We start from the raw sequence: 21,584 nt of genomic DNA, 5'->3' as shown, positions 1-21,584 counted from the left end.
TAATCAATTACACATAACTGATGATTGGTAGATTTTCCCAAAGGAAAAGGCATTCTTTTCTTATGGACTTTTGTGACAGCCTCTCTCAAAGACTTACGAGTTTTCGTGCATTTGCCTGCAATGATTTGTATTCTCCATAATATCATTTGACTGGTAACAACAAGCAAACATCTTGAAATATTGCTATCGTAGTCTCTTTGCATCCTCCAGCACAGGGTCTTCAAAAAGTATACTTCCCCGCACACACACACACACACACCCCCCCCCCCCCCACCCCACTCCCTTATATATGCCATATGATTGCTTCAAGCACATCTTTTTCTAAATCAGTTTTGAAGAATTGTGGGGGCAGTGTGGTTTTACTGGATGAAAATATGAAATTTCAAAATACTGAATCACCTGGTAAATGCTTATCTCAATCCAAATGCAAGCCATTTATAATATCTACTATATCTGAATTTGAAACATGAATTTAAAACAAATTCAATTTATTTTGCCATGCATATTGCAAGACAGCACGAGCATTTCAAATTACTGTGTCAAGCACAAGCACAGCAACATAATTTGAAATGCAAACACACTTAAGCCCCCACTAGATGTGTGCTATAAAATGGATGTGAAGTAAATTAACCTGGATCATAATGATGAAAAATTCAGTTTGATTTAATTATGTAAATATAGCTCTGATTTGCATTCACCAGTGTAATAAACTCTCAAACGGTAGAGCCTTTTCAGACATCCAGGCATTCATGACATTATTTTATGTTGAAATTGTAGGAAAGGCTTTCCTAAAAGTAAAGCACATGAACTGTGGTGAAGTACCATGAGTGAAACTAGGCCACCAAAGGTAACCCAGTGAGTTCAACATACTCAACCTTTCTGAACTAAGCAGATAATCAGAACAGATGTTTGATTGGTCTGGAAATAAAACTTAATGTAAATGAGAAATGATTTTATTACCGTGTCAAATGCTTTCCATGGCATTAGTTACTTAAAAACAAAATTAACTCATCGTTTTTAAAAATAAATGAACACAGTAGCTACTGGTTAATCTAACCTAATCAGTTATAATTTAAAATCGAACTTTCAGTCCATTCTGTGTCTGTATCCCTTAGCTTAAAGATTCAACAGACTCTCCCAAACACCACTTTTTGCAGAGTTGCTTTTTTTTACTGAATACTTTGTAAATGCAAAACTGAAAATAAACCAAACCTCAAGAATTTTTACATTTACAGTACATAAAAACTTCAAAAAATACATGGGTTTTGGTAAAATATACATGCTTAGATTCTGTGTAAACAGAAACATAGGACATTTACCTTTACAAGGATTGCTTAACCTACAAACATATTTACACAAAGCAGTATGTTAGAACAGTACCACGAAACCAAATGAATTTAGTTTTAAAAAATATTATTGCAGTACTCTGCATGTATGTCATTGTTTTGGATGAACCTACAAAAGCAGCATCACCTGTACAGAGTTCAGTGCAATTCTTTCCACATTTTTAAATTATAAGCTACAACTTATACAAAGACTGTTGAATTTTACAACAGCAATGGAAATAGACCTGTTCTCGTAAAGATTTTACACATCTCTCCAAACTCCATTGTATACCAAAGCTAGCTTATCTAAAACTAATGTAATTTTTTTGAGATGTCACAAGAAGGTTTCTCCATTCTTCATTCCAATATATCAGGGCCCTAAAAACTGCATTCTCTCAATCACAATCCAAACCAGTGAAGCGACTATGCAGAGCTTATTAGGGCAATTACATACAGACTCCTCTTCTTGGCTTTACTCTCCCCAGGAATTCTTTGGCAAACCACATTGAGGTATGACCTCCACAGGTGCCAATTATTTACTTTATAAATGTCAGAATTTAAACCATGTTTTATTTTTCATGGTTATATTTTTAGCCATCACTAACCAGAGGTTAAAGGAGTGGCTCAGTTTCAATATCCATCAGAATCCTTGCACCACTCAACAAAACCAGCCTAAAACGACTTACTATCATATCAATGTATACATTACAAGGATTCTATAACATGGAAGCAGACTGACGTGGAGCAGATTAACACGGATATGCACTTCTTTTTGCACTAAGATGGGTGTTAGAAATGGGGTAAGAGGAGGCCAACCCACTGAATATAATATTGGTGCATTCTGTCATAATTAAGATGCTTAACCTTGTCTCTTGATTAGTAATGCACTTAAGAGTTTTGGGACATCCACATAATCGATTCTTACATTTTTCTTAAAATAAAAGAACATGGGAATCCCTGATATTACAAGCATACAAACTCTGCAATATATTCTTGGGCCTGAGCCTGAACTCTTTGGCTGTTGAAAAAAGGATCAGTCTGTAATGCAGCTATGTAGCATTTTCATACCAAACTAACTGCTGGTAGACTTATTTAGTGAAATGAAGTCAGATGCTAATCTTTTCACTCGCTGTAGCTTGCTTCAAGTGCCATGGCTGGGGGGATGCTGAAGCTCCTGTCCTGAAAAGATAGGATGGAGTAAAGGATGAAGATGAAGAGCAGAAGCGCCTGCTCCTGCTGGGCGAGGAGCAAAGAGAGCAGGATAGAGTGCATGGGGGACAGGATGGAGAGCTAGGGGGCCTGCATGGAGAGCGGACGCAGGTATAATATGTATTGGATGGCTGGTCAGAAAAGTGGCAGGATGCGTAGGGTAAATAGATGGTGTGATGTGTGACAGTGAAATGGGAGTCAGGTGAGGCTGGGGTATGTGATGGATTTGTGCCAGAGTCTGTGGGTGTGCATGTGGATGAATTCCCATAGCAGCAGCTGCTGCAGCTTGATGCTGTAATATAGCATGGTGAACAGTGGTGATGGATGTTGCTGTTGCTGCTGGTTGCTGAATATGAAATTGTTGGAGAGCTGGAGCAGGAGCTAAAGCAGTTGAGGTAGGAAAAGTCTTCACTTGTTTAGCTAGAAGCTGTTGTTGGATGTGTTGTTGAGCTGCCTGTTGTAGTTTACTGTACTTTTCCATTTCTTCAGGGGTGAATGTTATCGGCTGTCTATCAAGCGGGGCCACTGATGAATCGGCATCCTCTTGGGATTCGTCATCAATTTCCTGCACTTCAGCCTGTGGAATATAATTGGAGAATGGCTCTGGATCTGGTGCAAAACGCATCATAACAGTTTCACCAGCATCTGGTGGTCCTAATTCTGAAGATTCTTTGATGATTTCAACCTGCGTGGTCACATCAGAAATGTAGGTATCTGAGATGGTTTGGGATTCCAATTTGAATCCTTTGTGAACAAACTGAGTTTGACACAAAATTGGTTGGATTTTTTCACTTACAGTTGACACTTCTTCGCTTTCAGACTTTTCTTCTCCAATTGGAATCTCTCCATGTGCACTCCAATTTATTTGCTGACTTATTTCCTCCTCCTTCATTTCTTTAGGCTCAGCTAGAAACTGTTCCTCTTCCTTGTCCCCTTTTTCCAAGCAAAAATCCTCCATTTTTTTTGTTGCAGGCTTTTTGATTGTAGGTAGTTTTCCTATTAAAGGAAGCAGTGCTTTATTGCCTAAAGCTGGGGGGAGTTTAGGCCCAAAATAACCCTGAGGGGGATCTTTTAGTTTAATTCCTACTTTATTAGGAGCTAATGTGGCTTCACTATTTGTTTCAGATTTCTTTTCTACCTTTTTAGACTGAATTTTTTCCAACAGTTGTTTAGCCGTTAAGGAATTCCTTTCCTCTTGTGTTGGTTCATCTTCTAAATCCATTTTTCCTGTACTGGCAGTGGCACTACTTGGATTTCTAGGTAAAGTACTGCCTGGTTTTATGCCATCCTCTTTGCTTTCTTCCTTTTTCAAAAGGTCATCTTTTTTCCCTGATCCTTTGCTTCTGCTGTAACAGGGAGATTTTGACCGATAGACCCGATCTCTTGAAAATGACCTACTGGAGTTTCTTCGACTAGACCGTCTATCACTGGAGCTATCATGGCTGTGTGATCCTTTGTCTCTTGAAGCAGATCTTCTTGAGCTATAGTGCCTAGTGCTACCACTACGTTTGCGGCTATAGCTCCGGCTCCTTTTCCAGCTTCGCTGTGTTGCACTTTGACTACGCCGCTTGCTTCGGCTCCTGCTATGGCTACTGCTGCGAGTTCTACTTCGGCTTCGTGTTCTACTGATGGTCCTGGTTCTCGTTCGAGTTCGGGTCCGTCCTCTGCTGTTACTTCTCGATCTGCTTCTACTTCGTCTGTAATCGTCATCTGACGAAGAGTATTTGTGCTTTTTCCCTTTGTGTCTTGATCGTCTGTAGTCATAATCTGAATCATGAGATCGTTTAGAACGACGTTGTGACCTATCGCTGTAGTCACTGTAAGAATCAGAATAGCTCCTTCGACAACTATACCTGCTAGAGTCTGAGGAAACATCAGATCCAGATGAATATGATCTACGCGATGATCGGTGGGATGATGACCGACGTCTCCTTGATCTACTGGAGTAGCTTCTGTCACTTCTTGAATCATAATCATCACTGTACTGGGAGGAGGACTTTTGTCTTGAACGTTTTCTGTGAGATTCATCGTAACTATCAGATTCTTCATCTCTGCTGCTCTGTCTGCTCCTATGCCTAGTTCGGCTTTCTTTCTGACCAGATGTCCTTTTCCTTAATTCACTACAGGCACCTGTTTTCTGCTTTTTGCTACTGGGCTCCTGAGAACAATCCTCCTTTCTACTGCTACTGCTACTGCTTCTGCTTCTACTACTACCTTCAACTGCAGCAGGTGTACGTTCCAAATCATCTTGTGACCTGCGCCTTTTCTTCTGTACATGACTGCTTTCCTCAATAAACTTTATTGTAGCCATCTGCACTGAAAGTCCTATAGCAGTGTCTTTGCTTTTCTCATTTATGTTTTTACTCTTGCGTTTACGTTTTTTCCTTTTTTTTGAATTCCCATCACGTGCTTCGCCATCATTTTGTTTATCTTTTTTCTCATTTGTTTTCTCTTTCAAATGTTTGCCAGATTTTTTGTGCTTCTTTTTCTTTTTATGCTTGTGTAATTTCATGCTCTTGCCTTTGTTACTTGTGTTCCTGTCACCTTCTTCAGCTTGGGCTTCAGATTTTGTTGCACTCAGGGAAGGTTGTTCTTGTGGTTTAGTATCAGTGTCACTTATTGTTGGTTTCAATGCAGCTTTACTGGTGTTTATGCTACACTTGTCCTGCGAATCTTGATCAAAATTCTGCATAAGTGAATTATCTGGATCTTTTTCTTTGTTTTTGCCTTTAGCATCCCTGTTCCGAGCCAATTTAAACTCAAAGTAGAGGGGATTACAACTATAAGAGATACATGGTTCACTCTTTGTAACCATCAGCAATTCTGAGGGCCACTGAAGTGTGGTACTTTCATCTTTGCTTAGGACTGGGAAAAAGGGCCCAGTTGGCTGCTTGGGTCCATTCAGGACTTCTTTATTTGTTGAACTATTTTGGTTTCCTGCTTCACAAACGCTTGGCTTTGCTGGTGTGGTCTCACAATTTTCCTTGCTCATGGTTTCAAGAGATTTCATGTCTTTATCAGGCTCTGCATTTGTTGCCTGCTTGGCAGTATCTTTGTCCTGCGGCACAGTAGCTGTCTCAGTTTCTCTTCCTTTGTTTTCCTGAGGCTTCAAATTATTTTGTGCATCTGGGCTATTTTTTGGAGTCTCTATATCCTTGTTGCCACACTTATTTGACTCTTCTGTAGCTTTCATAAACAAAAGAAATGGAAAATTAGGTTTTACTTTACAATGTGCTGGGGGAATGTAGTGATAATACTCGGGTTCTGGCTGATTAGTATCCTCATCTTTTTTCATCATCTTTTTCAACTTTGACAAGGTACTGTTCATGGAGTCATTATCACTTTCTGATTGACTCGCCCCTTCAGCCTTATCAGAGTTTGCTACAGCTTCAACCTCCATTGACTTTGGTGATCCTTGACCAGAGGACACCTTGTCATCAGGATTTGCTGTTTCAGATTCATTTGGCTCCTCTGCAACATCACTGAACACTGAAGCTGAAACGTCAAGCCTGACAGGGACCTTTTTTGCAAAAGAAAATGAAACTCCTAGTTTCTGTAAGGGAGTGCCAGAATTGTTCTTAAGCTGACTGATACTAAAAGATTGTACTGGATGGCTGCTCTGACCTGAACCAGCAGAGCTGCCACTAATGCAATGACCCATGTTGTCAGTTTCTCCTTTCCTATCTCCCGAGACACTGTCAGATACACTCCTGTTAACAGATGGTGATGCGGATCCACTTGTCTTTCTTCCACTGCTATCACTTGCACCAAGAACATTTCTGTCATTAGCATCTTCATCAACTGCCACAGTTGTCGCTCTGAACATTGGACCACTTCCTGGAGCGCTGGACAAAAGAAAAAGAAAACAAGTAAACTAATACTGCTGACACTGAGTGACATTTTAGCTTCAAGAAAAATGAGCAATTCATTTTAGACCATTAAAAATCACAGGCATCAAGTGCTAAAGCAATGAGAAGCACAAATAGCAAGAGATAACAGGGAAAATGGCAAATGCTAGAAATTTGAAATAAAAACAGAAATTTCTGAAATTACACAACAGGATCATCAGCATTGAAGAAATAGGTTGACGTGTCACATATAGACCCCTCATTAGGATTACTCTGACAAAGAAGTCTACAACTGAAAACACATTCAGTTACTGATGGACCTGCTATGCACTTCTAGTTTCTGTTTTTTTTTAACAACAGTAGCGACAGTTCACTTGAGGCACAGTTGTGAGGCATTGCCACCTAAAGAAAAGCATGGCCAGCAATTCTCAACAATTAGGATCAATAAAAAAAAATCAAGCGAAATGCAAAGGTCAAACAGTTTAAAAAGAAGCTACAACACCAGATGAAGATCTGTCATAATGGATCAAAACATCTTGGCAGAAGCACAAGACTTGTACTGCACTGAAGAGAGGGTCCTGCATATTTCAAAACAAAGGGAAAAAAAATAACACTCAAAAGGCACTTCCTGGCATTGTGTTGAATTTCTCAAACTGATTAGAATGGAATAAAAGAGTAACCCAATAAATTTAATGCTGAAACAAAAAAACTCAAATTTATTTGTGAAGATAAATATGCTGCACAAATTTCCTAATTCTATCCTGATCTACAAATTCTGAAAATATAACGCCATGACAAACCTAATAATGTCAAAATTGACGTAAAAAAGCTCAGGTACCTGCTCTAAATTTTAAGAAACAAGGTTTCCTGTGTGTCATCATAACCGTGTTCCAGGCAGCTGTGGTGGGCTGCCTCCCACTTGGGAATGTAAAATACTGCAGAAAATTTATTTTGTCCAGCCATCTGCAAAAGTGATTGAAATATCCCAACCCAGAAGTAAATGCTTGGAAACTGTCCACAGACCCAGGCTTTGAGTCTGAAATGATGTGCGATCAGGGCTTCAGAGAATCTGACAAAATAATTAAAAACCGGAAGAACTGCAGATGCTGTAAATCAGGAACAAAAACACGAGTTGCTGGAAAAGCTCAGCAGGTCTGGTAGCAGCTGTGAACAAAACTCAGAGGTAACATTTCAGGTCCAGTGACCCTTCCTCAGAACTGTTCAGAAGGGTTCTGAGGAAGGATCACTGGACCTGAAACGTTAACTCTGATTTTTCTTCACAGATGCTGCCAGACCTGCTGAGCTTTTCCAGCAACTCGTGTTTTTGTTCCCGGCAAAATAATTTACTGACTTTTTTTAAAAAAAAGGGCACTTTACCTCACTGCAATATAAAACAACCTGCTTTCACAGAAGCCAGTATGAAAACCTGATAGATACACATACCTTCAAAAAGGTTGTGACACTGAACATAGCTTATAATTTAAGTGGGGGATAGAAGTTGCTCAGTGCAAACAATACATACCATTCCTGTTGTTTACGCTGCTCTGCAAGTTCATGGAGCCGTCGAAGTGCCTTCTCCTGCTTTTTCTCATCTTTTCGAGATCTGGACGAAACATTGCGAGCAAATTCTCTTTGCTTTAAGTCTTTCAATCTCTAAGTATAAAAATTTTTTAAAAATTCATTTATCACCTCCAAAATGGAAAATAATCCTCCTGAAAAAGAATTTTTTCTCAGGGATGCATTTGTTTCTGTACAATGAAGAATGGTATCATTTGATTCAAACAAACAACTTCTCAATGAGAGTTTCAGTGTAGTTTCAGGCAGAACATTTATTCTTATGCAAGATTCTGCTATTTATTTCTCTTCTGGCATAAAATTAAGAGTAAAGCAGTTATCTTTTACAAAATTCAATACTGGTTTATCCCAGAACAATCTTATCAAGACTGTGAACTGTGCAGCAGCAATCTATTCGAAAATTCTTAAAATTATTGTCTATTCTGTTCCTCTAGCACTGAGATTTAAATAGCAATCTCCTCTCCTAATTCTAATTATGGTCCAGACACACTCTGTAGATTTAAAGTTTGAAATCACCAAGCAAGTTAGACAAGAGTGAAAATATTAAACACCAGCAGCAGGAGCCAAGGTTGAAGACCTTGAAAAGACAGCGGTTACTTAAATTTATATTGTTGGATGAACAACAATGAATAGCAATGGATTGGCTTAATTAACCAAAGCAAAAAAGTGATTACATATTTTCAGCCATTGAAAGGGAATGATTCACGGGCAAGAACAAGAATTGTGGATGTAGGGTAGAATTTTCAACATGTGAACAAGCCATGTCTGAGTGGATACTGTGGGTCACTATTGTTTTGATGCAATTTAACCAAATAGAAATCAAAGTAACATACCAAAAACAATATCTAATTTTGTTAACCCTGTTGCATTTTGATTTATATTGAGTGAAGTACTGCACTAAAGACTATTTTCTTTAAAGCTTACCTTGTATAAATAGTAAACAGTAATATGGGCTTGATTTCTGAAATAGACAGCAGATACTTTGGGCTATGAGAATAGACATTTTTGACTTTTCTTTTTCTTTTGTGAACGAATCTTTAAGTAATCACAATCACTATAATTGTAAAATGAACAAAAATAACTCCATATACCACAGAGGTTCAAATTAAACATTAAAAAAGGTTGACCTCAAAGAACAGTAGGGTCCTCCAGCAAATTTGAACATTAGTAGAGGGACAAACAAAAACCAAAGTTATGGGAGTGGAGGAGGGAATTGTTTTTTACATGTTAATCTTTCTTGACATAACACTTCCAAGCAACTATTGAGTCACAAGTAAGTTGTTAGGAATATTTACAGGATTGTTCTACCTTTGTTAGTAGGATCAGAATAGACACACATCATGATCATTTAAAGGTAGCTTATCTAAATCTATATTTCCACAGTTCTCTTTCAAATTAAAGCACCATAGTCTTGCTCTCTGCACATTTATTAGTTACAAAACATTATAGGATCCCTCCTGAAATACATACGGATATTTGATTTTATTAAATGCCATAATTTAAAACAATTGAGCTTGACCATGAGAGAAAACAATTTTGAAAAGTGTTCCCTCGGACAGAGAGATACATGGAAAGGTGGACATAGAATAACACTGAAAGGAGTAAAGAAACTTTGAGAACTACACACAGTTGATCAATATCAGAGTGGCACTTTGTGGGGGAGTTGTAGGGGAGGTCAAGTAATGAAAGAGTAACACCACAAGATTAATTCCCAAAAAGGAAGCCAAATTAATCACCTGATAAACAGATTTGGTTCACATGGGAAGAACAGTCATTGGAGGCTGAAGATTTTCTCTTGTGAATTCCATACATTGGACTGGGATAAAAATGGACATCACGATTACAAAGTCTGGCATGAGAAGCTCAATTCATTTTGGTTTAGATCACTAAGCCTTTAAGTCTGAAAATGATCTTAAAGTAATTAGGTAGAACATGATCCTTTCTTTGGGCTGATCTTTAGGTATTACTGGTACGCACTAGCGATACTGGCAACTACACAGCATCGAGTGATAGGACCATGGAATCTGCAATAACTGTAATTTGTGTTCGGATTAATTTTGTTTCAGATCGATTTCCTCCTGGCATTCAGCAGTAGCAGCTTCTATCCACCACTGATCTCAGTTTGTGCATTTTTCTACTTCATTACTTCTCCTCAAGAAAGCTCACAACAGAGCGAGATCTACATTCTAGCAAGCATCACCTGCGAACCATGTTGAAGAAATTTTTACAGATCAACTTTTTAGTTGAACTCGATTAGTAGGTAGTAGCGATGAAGTGGAGCACAGGAGCAAAAATTATTGACAGGAATTTTCTTATACAAAGAATCAAACAATATTCTGTATGAAGGTAGCAGCTGGTGTCTTTGTTTTAAAACAGTTGCTTTTAAAAAGATAGGAGGGTTTTAAATTCATTCACAGAATGTGGGCATCACAGGTCAGGCTTTGAATGCCCATACCTAAAGTCAGCAAATCAGGTGAGTCGTCCCAACAATTGACAATGGTTTCATGGTCATCATTAGGGTCTTAACTCACTTGAATTAGTGAATTCAAATTCCAGCATTTGCTATGGTGGAATTTAAACCCAGATCCACAAAATGTAACCTGGAAAGTCTAATAATCTATAACAATCCAGCAATACCACCACTAAGGCCACTGATGAAAACTAACCAACGTGAAATGTTAATTTAGTTTCTCTCTCCTTAGATGCTGCTGGAAATATTAAGATTTCCAGTGTTTTCTGTGTGCACAGTTATTTGAAACGTTCACCCAAAATGTACTTTGCTCTTACTAAACAAAGTTTAGTATTCAAATAGTACAATGCCAAATTTAAACATGGTGAGAACTTAAATTTACTGCAACTGCTTAATACAATTATGAAGATAATTGAAATGCTTCTAATAGCTTTTTAACTACAAAGTGAAATGGTAAAACCCATTAATCCCATACATTTTGTAAATTACATTGTAATGATTTTTGTTCTGTGTTTAGTAGTTATTTCCAGAGGAACAGCTTAGTTGTTTTTCTACAACTGACCTGGATCATCACTACATATCATTTTATCTTCTACTCAACATGGAACAGAAAGAAAACAACACATCAAAAATGGCACAGGTTTATCAAAAATATATTTTATCAAGTCATCACTGGCTGGAACAGGAAGTTTAGATTAGGAGGAATGGAATTGTGGGAGATATAGCAGTTTGGATCGGAAATTGGCTTGCTGAAAGAAGACAGACGGTGGTAGTTGATGGGAAATGTTCATCCTGGAGACCAGTTACTAGTGGTGTACCGCAAGGGTCAGTGTTAGGTCCACTGCTGTTTGTCATTTTTATAAATGACCTGGATGAGGGCGTAGAAGGATGCGTTAGTAAATTTGCAGACGACACTAAGGTCGGTGGAGTTGTGGGTAGTGACAAAGGATGCTGTAGGTTGCAGAGAGGCATAGGTAAGCAGCAGAGCTGGGCTGAGAGGTGGCAAATGGAGGTTAATGCAGACAAGTGTGAGGTGATGCACTTTGGTAGGAGTAACCGGAAGGGAAAGTACAGGGCTAATGGTAAGATTCTTAGCAGTGTAGATGAGCAGAGAGATCTCCGTGTCCATGTACACAGATCCTTGAAAGTTGCCACCCAGGTTGACAGGGCTGTTAAGAAGGCATACAGTGTTTTCGCTTTTATTAATAGAGGGATCGAGTTCTGGAACCAAGAGGCTATGGTGAAACTGTACAAAACTCTGGTGCGGCCGCACTTGGAGTATTGTGTACAGTTCTGGTCACCGCATTACAAGAAGGATGTGGAAGCTTTGGAAAGGGTGCAGAGGAGATTTACTAGGATGTTGCCTGGTATGGAGGGAAGGTCTTAAGAAAGGCTGAGGGACTTGAGGCTGTTTTCATTAGAGAGAAGGTTGAGAGGTGAATTAATTGAAACATATAAAATAATCAGAGCGTTAGATAGGGTGGATAGGGAGAGCCTTTTTCCTAGGATGGTGATGGTGAGCACGAGGGGGCACAGCTTTAAATTGAGGGGTGAAAGATATAGGACAGATGTCAGAGGTAGTTTCCTTACTCAGAGAGTAGTAAGGGAATGGAAAGCTTTGCCTGCAACGGTAGTAGATTCGCCAACTTTAGGTACATTTAAGTCGTCATTGGACAAGCATATGGACGTACATGGAATAGTGTAGGTTAGATGGGTTTGAGATCGGTATGACAGGTCGGCACAACATCGAGGGCCAAAGGGCCTGTACTGTGCTGTAATGTTCTATGTTCTATCTATTTGAAGGTTTTAATCACATTCTGTCACAAATGACTGTGCAGAAACATTTACCTCCCTTGCATTCAAAGGAAATTTAGTATTTCTTTCAGATGCCATCATTCACTTTCACCAGACTCCACTAGAGAAAATGGGTAAGCACTGATGATGGAGTTTAGAGATAACTACATGCAGTGAAGTATAGTAAAAGTGCATTAAAATGTATATTAGAGGGCAAAGCCTTCTGCAATAACTCTAGGCATTTTATATAGCACAGCAAAAATACAAGTCAGATTTCAGATTTGATGTCATACACTTCAAAATCAACAATAGCTTCTGCCTGTACAATTGTAACGAAACACCCTCAGGGGTATTCCTGTGCAGGATACAGATGCAATTTGCACAAAATCAGGGATTTGAAGCGAGCATTAAACTTTTTGTGCAGCATTCCTGTTGCAAAAAACAGTGAAAATGCCAAGCCTCATTGAAAGAGATTAAACAGAATTTTTAACTATGTATTAAACCATTATGACTCTTGGACAACTTCTCTGGTCTTGAAAAACTACATTTAGAAGTCTGGATCATTATACCCCTTTATTCCATTAAAATATTGCTAGATTTTTAAAAAGTTAATAAGAGCTTTTATTTTAATTTTTTAAAAAAGTTTGACGGTCTGGTCTCTAGTTCAATGCATTTCATGTAACAATCTTTACATTCTGAAAATTAATTAAAAAGTAAATGACATCCAGTGCTTCTTGCTTTCTTATTTGATGTCTGCAAAAACGTTCAAATCTGATATCTGGTTGTTCAGCCTGTTTAACTGGTTGACTTGTTGCTTCTTAGTTATTTTGTTGGAGTTAAATGAATGTGACATTATACCAACAGAAATTAGCACTCAGAGCTGGTTAAATCTTTGTAGGCAGCCTTCTTTGAGAACAATGGCTCTCGCCACTAATTCCAACATCTGGGCCTTGAAATTTTGTTAATGACAGAGATAAGTTCAGTTTAATAAAATGTTTCATCTGAGCCTAGAATTACTTACAAAGAGATTATAAATCTCAAATTTTAATGTTTTATCCTCCCATATTCTAGGCTGAATAAATAAGCCTTTCAGCTAGGAAGCTAACATAAGCAATTATGGATGTGCATCAAGCATCTGTGTCGATGGCCCACTCCAAAATCCAAACAAATGATCTGAAGAATGAATTTTAATTTCCCCATAATATTCGGTGCCTTACTACATCTGACTTTTTGATTCAAGTAAGGAACAGTAAAACTTGCAAGTGTAGCAACAGCTTACAGCATCAAGTGGTCCTGGGAATAACAACGTATGGGAGCATGTCTTAAGCGTTAGATTAAATATCAAGCCTTCATTAACAATGCGATCCTATGCGCTACTGCTGGAACAAAACTGCTTCACTGAGTTAAATAAAACACACTGATGTGAAAATCTCAAAATGAACAATTCCTTTTATGACAGATGCATCATGGTGGATGCAGCAAATTAGGAAATTACATAACTTCATGAAGACAGGACAAAACTGGGAAGATGCATGGTAATTAACTACTGGGCACAAATATAACGAAACTCACTCATGTTTGGACTCTGGAAAGCTGGGCTTGCATTTAATGCATTAGTTGAAAGTGTCACACCAAATATGGCGTGGATGTGGAGTCAGAAAATAAGCAAACAGCCAAAACTTATTTTGCTTGCAAGTAATGTACGAGTACCAATAATTGCATCATACGAAGGATCAACTAGGTATAAAGCATTGCAGACTCTATTGATAAATGAGCAGACGAAAGAACAGCTTAATCCACTCTTAACTGCACACTGTTTAGTTCAAAGAATTGAATCCTAAAATTGATACTTTTGCTGGTCCGTCCAGAGTTGAAGATTTTCCATGAGTCCAAGAGAGATGCTTTGTACTGAGGAAGACCTTCCTATGTACCTATAGTAAATCCTGTGAATTCTAACTTGCACTACCTACTCTCAGGAAATATGGGGAGACTAATTCCATTCATAATCCAGCCAAATTATGGACGCTGCTGCATGCCTTAAGCTCCTTTAACAATTGAACCTGCAGCAAAAAACAATCCTCCAGCTACATGTCAATTGGTAATTTGGGTAACTTTTCCAAAATTTATTTTAGTCATTTGGTAGTACAGAGCTCAAGTACTGTAAAAGGACATCTTGTTGTAACTTTTGCGTTGCACTCATCAAGTCACTTCACAAGATTCAAGGAGAAAACCAAGTGTTTGTCCTGTATGAGATGACAGTGCTGACTGATTGGCATGTGGACTATGGTTGGTAGAGGCATTGTTACCTTTCGTGCTGATTGACAGTTAATTGTTCGGTGTTGTTTAAATTTTCAACCTGGCTGATTGATTCTGATTCAGGGCATTGCCTAGAGCAATGTACCAGCAAACAGATGTCACCTATTTTGTTAAGCTGGTCTGAGTTGAAGGTTCTCGCTGATGGCTTCAAGTGATATCCTTTTGGTTGGTGAATTCTACATGAGGGGCTTAAGTTTCATAACCAGAGTCTTACACTAAATTTAAAGGAGTCAATCGAATCTTCTGATTTTAGAATCACCTACCTCCTGGGCTAAGTATAGGTCATCTAGTATGGATAAATGCTTCAAGAACAAATAAACAGGTCTCTGGCCACATAATTTACTTCTAGTAAAGAAATGTGAATAATTTTCAGATTTCAAAACTGTTTAGAATAGTCGTCAGTCGTTGTCCTTGTGGGCACATCAACAAACACCATAAAGCTTGAGGGGCCACATAGTTTATATGTCCATTTTTCAGTTGCCAGGAATCCACGCTTTTACATGGTTTTGTCTCTTGAGGTAAAAGGGAATAATGAGTAGAGTCAAGCAATCAGCTCAGTTCTGCTGGACAGCAACCCTGTGGGTTGGACAACTGGGGATTCTAGCGTAAGGTTACAGAAATTCAAGAGTTTCTATATGGGTGGAAACATAGTGGATGCTATTATAATGAACACTACGTTGTTAAATATAAATCTGCGATTGAGATCGGAGATGCAGTTAAAAGGGTACTAAATGCCCATCTAAAACTTTGCGCACATGGAACAGAAACGTCATTAGCTGTTTTGTGCCAATTTAAACACTGCAGAGCACATGAAATTACTATTTTCCTTGTGTTATGGCTTTACCTTTAATAAAAGGCTGTTAGCTATTGGGGATAGATTCCAATAAAAGTGCAGTTAAAAGGATAAGTACCTTGCGTGCCAACACAAACACAAAAAGGTACTGTTATCATGTGATAACAGTGAGGAGCTGGAGGAACACAGAAAGCCAGGCAGTCGATATGAGTTTGCTCGCTGAGCTGGAAGGTTCGTTTTCAGATGTTTCATCACCATCAGTGAGCCTCTGGTGAAGTGCTGGTGTCATGTCCCGCTTTCTATTTATGTGTTTAGGAAGCGGGACATAACACCAGCGCTTCACCGGAGGCTCACTGTTGATGTTACCTAGAATGGTGACGAAACGTCTGAAAACGAACCTTCCAGCTCAGTGGGCAAACTTGCATCCAGAACCTCAACCCGAGCTACGAATCTTCTCAAAACCCGCTAGCCAGGCAGTATCGGAGGAGGAGGAAAGCTGACGTTTTGGGTCAGGGCCTTTCTTCAGAATCGGCAGTTCTTACTATCTCTGATTATCATGTGACTGCATCACTTAAGAAATGAGTTAGTGAAAATAAAAATGTCATCTCCCAAAACCCAAAACAAAAGCCCCCAAGAGCAGCTTAAGAGGAAAAAGAAACTGATCTCTGGTTGACAGCCCCTCACCCATGTTCGGCCCGTTCCTCACACTTCTGCCTTCATCCCTTCCCCTCTTTCACAGAGCCATGATTGGGTTGCCCTTGTTGTCACTTCCTACCCTATCTGCTGCCACATTCAAAGAATTGTCTCCTGCTATTTCTGCCACCTCCAGTTGAAGTCACTACCAAATACATATTCCCCTTCTCTACCAGCATTCCAAAAGGACTGCTCCTTCTCTTTCATCCAGATTCACTCCTCTATGACCTGCAACACCTTACCCCTACCCATCTATCACATCAGGTGCACCTGCCCTTTTACATCCACACTTTTTAGTGTCCACAACCCCAAAGACTGCTTCGAGGTGAAGCAACAAATTACTTGTTCGCTTTCAATTTACATATTGTATTTACTGCTTGCAATAAATTGGGGAGGCAAAACAAACTGTTTTGTGGAATACCTCCGCTCAATTCATAAACATGATCCGGACTTGGCTTCTTTCCATTTCAATTCACCAACTTGCTGTCATACTCACATTTCTGTCCTCAACTTGCCACAATATTCCAGTAAAGTCCTAAGTAAGAATAGGAAACAGCATCTCACTGCCTAATCAGGCATTTAAAGCCTTCTGTACTCAACCACAAATTCAAAAATTTCAACCTGTGAACTCTGTCCTTCATTTTGACTTTCTTTTGCAAAAAGCTAATTTGTTCTTGTTTTCATGTTTTGTTTTCAGACATAGCTGCCCTTTATTTTGCCATTAGTACTTAATTTGGACAAACATGTTATTTCTTTACTGCACCAATTACCACTGCATTTGCCTCTTGATCCACGACAACATTGTCATTTAGCCTTTTCTGTTCTCTAACCTAGCCCTTCTCTTTTTGTTCAAGCTGACCTACCACTCTTCCTCAATAGTATTTAAAAAAAAACTCAACACAAGGTCTGAGAAAGGGTCACTTTACCTGAAGCGTTAACTGATTTCTCTCCACAGATGCTGCAAGACTTGCTGGGCCTTTCCAGCAATTTCCATTTTTGCGAAACATTCCTACATCTCATTAGTTCTGAACTGTTACACCAGACTTGAAACACTAACTGTTTTTCTCTTTTACAGATTCTGCCACACCTGCAGAATTTTGACAGATTTTTGTTTTATTTCACATTTCTGGTATCTGCAGTGTGCTGCTTTTGCTTTATTCCGGATATTGGGACCATGGCAGCTAAAGGCACAGCAATAATGGTGGTGCAATTAAAATCAGGGATGAAGAGGTTAGAATTGGATGGGCATGGATACTTTAGAGGGTTGCACGGAAAGACTTGAAAACAATATTGAGACTGATGGGAGGTTAGGGCCATGCACTGGGCTGCCTCTATTCCATAAACCAAAATTCAGGAATGGATGCCATCACCTCATTACAATGGAGAAGAAACCAGGACACCACATTAAATGATAGGTTTTTTACTTCTATTGTGAAAACTATACATGCATATCCCATTTAATCCTTTGTTCAGTTTACATCTACATTGCACAATCATGGAAATTGAGGTTTACAGGTCAACAACCTAAACCAAATGTATTTGAATGGCGTTGCCCATTTCTGTTTTATAAATCAATTCAAATAGCAAAAATATATAAATTGTAGACCAAAAATTACCATAGTGCATAATATGCAAGCAATATGATGTACAATTAAGATACACAATTTCTGATTTAATTGACTTTCCTTCAGTTGGTAATGTTGGACACTCAATTGAAGATTATAGTATTAAAGGTATAAAAAAAGTGTAATGATCTGATTAAAGGCCACCTATTAGTCCCACTTTCACAAGCAGAAATAACTGGTCACTTAATCTGTTATACGAAGAAAGGTGTCCCCATCTTTCTCTAGCAGACAGCCCAAGACACGCTGTGATACCTATATGTTTTCGAATAAGACATTCCAGTGCTTTGAACTAGAAGTGTTATTGTGCTAACCTCCAAGGTTTCACGGTGAATCACTTCTATCAATCAAGGGAGACATCAGCAGTAGGTTGCAAACCTCTATTTAGCACTTCCACAAATTAGCACAAAGGGATGAGCAGAATTTTGTGTCCCATCAAATATTAATAACATTTTATTATCTACTCTCAAACATTCCCAAGAATGTAACAAGACAGAAAAAGGCTTCATTTGTAACAAACTGCATCATTTGATATTATGCAAAGAGTTGGGGTGTAATTTTCAGAGACTCCAAGTATAGGAACAGACATGGGGAGGGTGTGAAAATAGAGGTGATCAAGATCACCACCAGTATGGGAGAAAGATCTGCTTTCAACCCCACTAAGACCAATTAAATGCAGGAGGAAGTTTATTTGGATTTTGTCAGTTAGGGGTTGAAGTTCCAACATTTTAAAGAAATGGATATCTGTACCTTCAGAAGCTGACTATCTGAATGCAGATGGGTAAACAGACGTGGAGCCAACAATGCTTGCGTTGCGAATCAATCCAGGGCTATAAGAGGGCAGGACATCGGCTACTCTGTCCAGGATTTAAATGGCATCCCCTTACCTAATACAACTGGGCCTCCAGCTACCCAGAAAGAAGGGTTCAAATAACAATAGGGACGTGACTATCATATTTGGGCCCATGGTTTTGACTGATGCTCTCTTTGCCAAAGTGAAACAAAATGTTCATTTAATGACAATCACTGCCTTGCAGTGGGGTTGGCTGGGAGTCTCATTGCCATCTCTGGATTTTCCAAGGTATGGGGCATCGTCAATTGCACCTAAAGGTGATATTGTGTAGTGATGTTATTTCAGGGCTAATACACAGAGACTAGCACTAATAGAGACATTAATCCCATGTCATATGGTGTAATTTAAATTCAATTTGAAATTAAAATTAAGTTTCTGTAATGGTTACCATGACACTAACACTGATTACCATAAAATCTAATTTCATTCACTGGTGTTCTTTCAGGAAGGGAAATGGTGTGTGGCTAGGCCTACATGTGACTCTAGACTGACAGCAATGATAGTGACCCTGAACTGCCCTGCAAAATACCAAAATCCAGTTATCACCACCAATATCTTCAAGGGCAATAAGTAATTGACAAGTACACTAACCAGAAATTGATAGCTTTCTACAGAATACTGACATCAAAAGATGTGCAACAAAGTGGCACTGATTTCAATAATCAGGCAAAGTGTGGAGCAGGCAGGGCAAACTGAATGGTCTACTCTTGCTATGTTCTGAGATGGCTACCAAAAAGTCCAACAACTGGCATTTGATATCCATTAATAAAAAAGGACCTCGAATGGCCCAATGTTCAGCTGGTCTGTGGCCACAACAACAACTTCCTCCATACGAGCACCTCCTTTCCTGGCAGTTGCCAAGACTCTTATTTTCTGACAGTCCAGACAGATCTTCATCCAAGCTCCCAAACTGTGCAGACAGATTCCAGTGTACAGTAGAAAACTATTAAAAAAGATTGTCATTCATACCTCTACCGGGGACCCTGTCAAGGCACAAGAGTCAACATAACCAACGCCACCTGTGAGTAAGATAATTATGCAACAGGCCTCCGGCTTCTCAAAATGCAATCCTGATGTCTAAACTATTTGGGTAGTATGCCCCAATTCATTTCTGCAAGGGTCTCGGCCACTGCACTGGTCCACCGAACTCTCTATGACATCCTTCAGTGACGAGAGGCCCTAGAAAAGAAGAAGCTCAGAGCCACACCTGGGAGGTTTCAGGACAAGAAAGTGGAACCGAAGGTAGATGAACTAAACAGAGAGGTGCCCTCACTGCAAACCAAGATGGCCTCCTCCCACCACCCTCCAGGTCCAGCTCCTCTCTTTCGAAGACACTGGTATTAGTTTCTGGTCAGCAGTAATCTAAATGAAGGGGAGTCCTACCTCTGGTATCTGGCATCTAGGACCTGAGTGATATTTCACCAGTAAAATGGAAAGCTTAGCACAATCAGCAGCCTCACAGATGGCTGTCAGGTGTTTAAGTGAGTCTACACTTCACCTAATCTACTTATCCCAATAACTCAAATGGACAAGAAACTAGTCTTCGTTCTAATTATGGGTTTATCCCAATGAAAATCTTCAAGCAGTTTCTCATCAGAGATAGTTTACTGAACCAAAAGCAAATGAGTTTCTGTTTTGCCTCTGCAGTAATAAATCTGCTTTGATGCTTGGAACGTCACGAGTATTGAATTAATCCTGTCATGATAAAGTTGCAAAACTGCAATTTGTCACGAAGGCATTGTATGAACTGACAAAATCTGAATTCACTGCATGGAAATTCCAATATTTCAAATGGCGATATTGTTGTTTGGTTATATTAAACTTTGACGGCCAGGTAAAGTGAAGTTGACACAGCAATGCCTGATAGCAAATAAATGTATTTGAGAGCTCTAGACTATTCCTGGATCATAAAACTGGTGAGGTTCTTTTCTCCAATAATCTTTTTGAGACAGCCAAATTTGCAAGTTTAAGTATGAGTCAATTTCAATATTTTTACTTCATAACCACATGCCCAAAAAATGTAGCAGAAGTCCTGGTCTTTCAGTATCAACTTGCAATGTTGCTTTCACTATTGAGTATCAGTGCTAATGTTTAAAATAGTTAGTTAAAATAAAGCCACAAATGGTTTTCATGGTGCTTCTTCTATACAGTGCTCAGTATAGGCATGGTGTTCAATTGCAGAAGCCAGACAGCTGAATCTTAACAGGTATTAAAAATTAGCATTACTTTATAAAAATTCTTCAACCACAGGGCAGAGCTCCACTTAATACATTGGACAAGGATAACCTTCACAACAAAAATTTGGCAAAAACTCACTTGTTCCTCTGTATTTATATAATTTGTGGTGAACTATACACTAATTTCCTTTTCAGCCATGTCTTGAATCATTTGGTTCAGTTATTCTAGTGAGGAGTTAATAGAGTTGTTGAATTAAGAATACTCTTAATTCTAGAGAATGAAGAGACCTATTTCAAGGACTTGATTATAGGAGCTAAATTATTTGTTAATGGGAGAACGTCGCCGCTGGCTAGGCAGCATTTATTGTCCTTTCCTAATTGCCCAGACGGCAGTTGAGTCAACCACTTTGCTGTGGATCTGCAGTCACACGTAGGCCAGACCAGGTAAGGATGGCAGTTTCCTTCCCTAAAGGAAGGTAGTGAGCCAGATGGGCTCTGACAGTCGATTTGTAGTCATCACTAGATTCTTAATTCCAGATAATCACTGAATTCAAATCACACCACCTGTCATGGCAGGATTCAAACCCAGGTCCCCAAAATATTATTTGATCTCTGGATTAACTGGCCAGTGATAATACTGTTAGGTCATCGCCTTCCTCACCCCTGGAATGTAAAAGCAAGTTTTCAGAGACCTATAAAATCCCAGGTCAAAACAAAAATAGGCATTTGACAGAGATTAGCCATCATGTGAGGTTCACAGTAAAGCAGCATTAGTAGCACTGGTCTGAAAGCTCTAACTTGTAAATCAGATATCTAACTTTCCAAAGTCAAAAAAATTCACCTCCAAAATTTGGGTGACTTGTTCATGCAAAGTTAAATCCACGTCAATATCATTCCAATTCAACAATA

General features: G+C 39.0%; 1 protein-coding gene across 8 annotated transcripts in view; it reads right to left on the bottom strand.

The window, feature by feature from the left end:
- Positions 1–280: 280 nt before the first annotated feature.
- Positions 281–21,584, bottom strand: part of gpatch8 (G patch domain containing 8) — a 180,479-nt gene continuing 159,175 nt past the window's right edge. For 7 of the 8 annotated variants that reach the window (XM_048560351.2, XM_048560352.2, XM_059638891.1 and 4 more), the window contains 2 exons: positions 7,905–8,035; positions 281–6,379 (listed from right to left, as the gene is read on the bottom strand). In XM_048560351.2, the coding sequence (XP_048416308.1) occupies positions 2,467–6,379; positions 7,905–8,035 (4,044 nt within the window). In that variant the 3' untranslated portion in view covers positions 281–2,466. Of the gene's footprint in view, positions 6,380–6,884; positions 6,961–7,904; positions 8,036–21,584 lie in introns of those variants that run through there. The other variant, XM_048560356.2, reaches the window with a different exon arrangement.

Source organism: Stegostoma tigrinum, chromosome 31 (assembly GCF_030684315.1).
Source record: "Stegostoma tigrinum isolate sSteTig4 chromosome 31, sSteTig4.hap1, whole genome shotgun sequence".
Classification (NCBI taxonomy): domain Eukaryota; kingdom Metazoa; phylum Chordata; class Chondrichthyes; order Orectolobiformes; family Stegostomatidae; genus Stegostoma; species Stegostoma tigrinum.
Note: the sequence above shows the minus strand (reverse complement) of the source record. Positions and strands in the feature narration are given on the sequence as shown.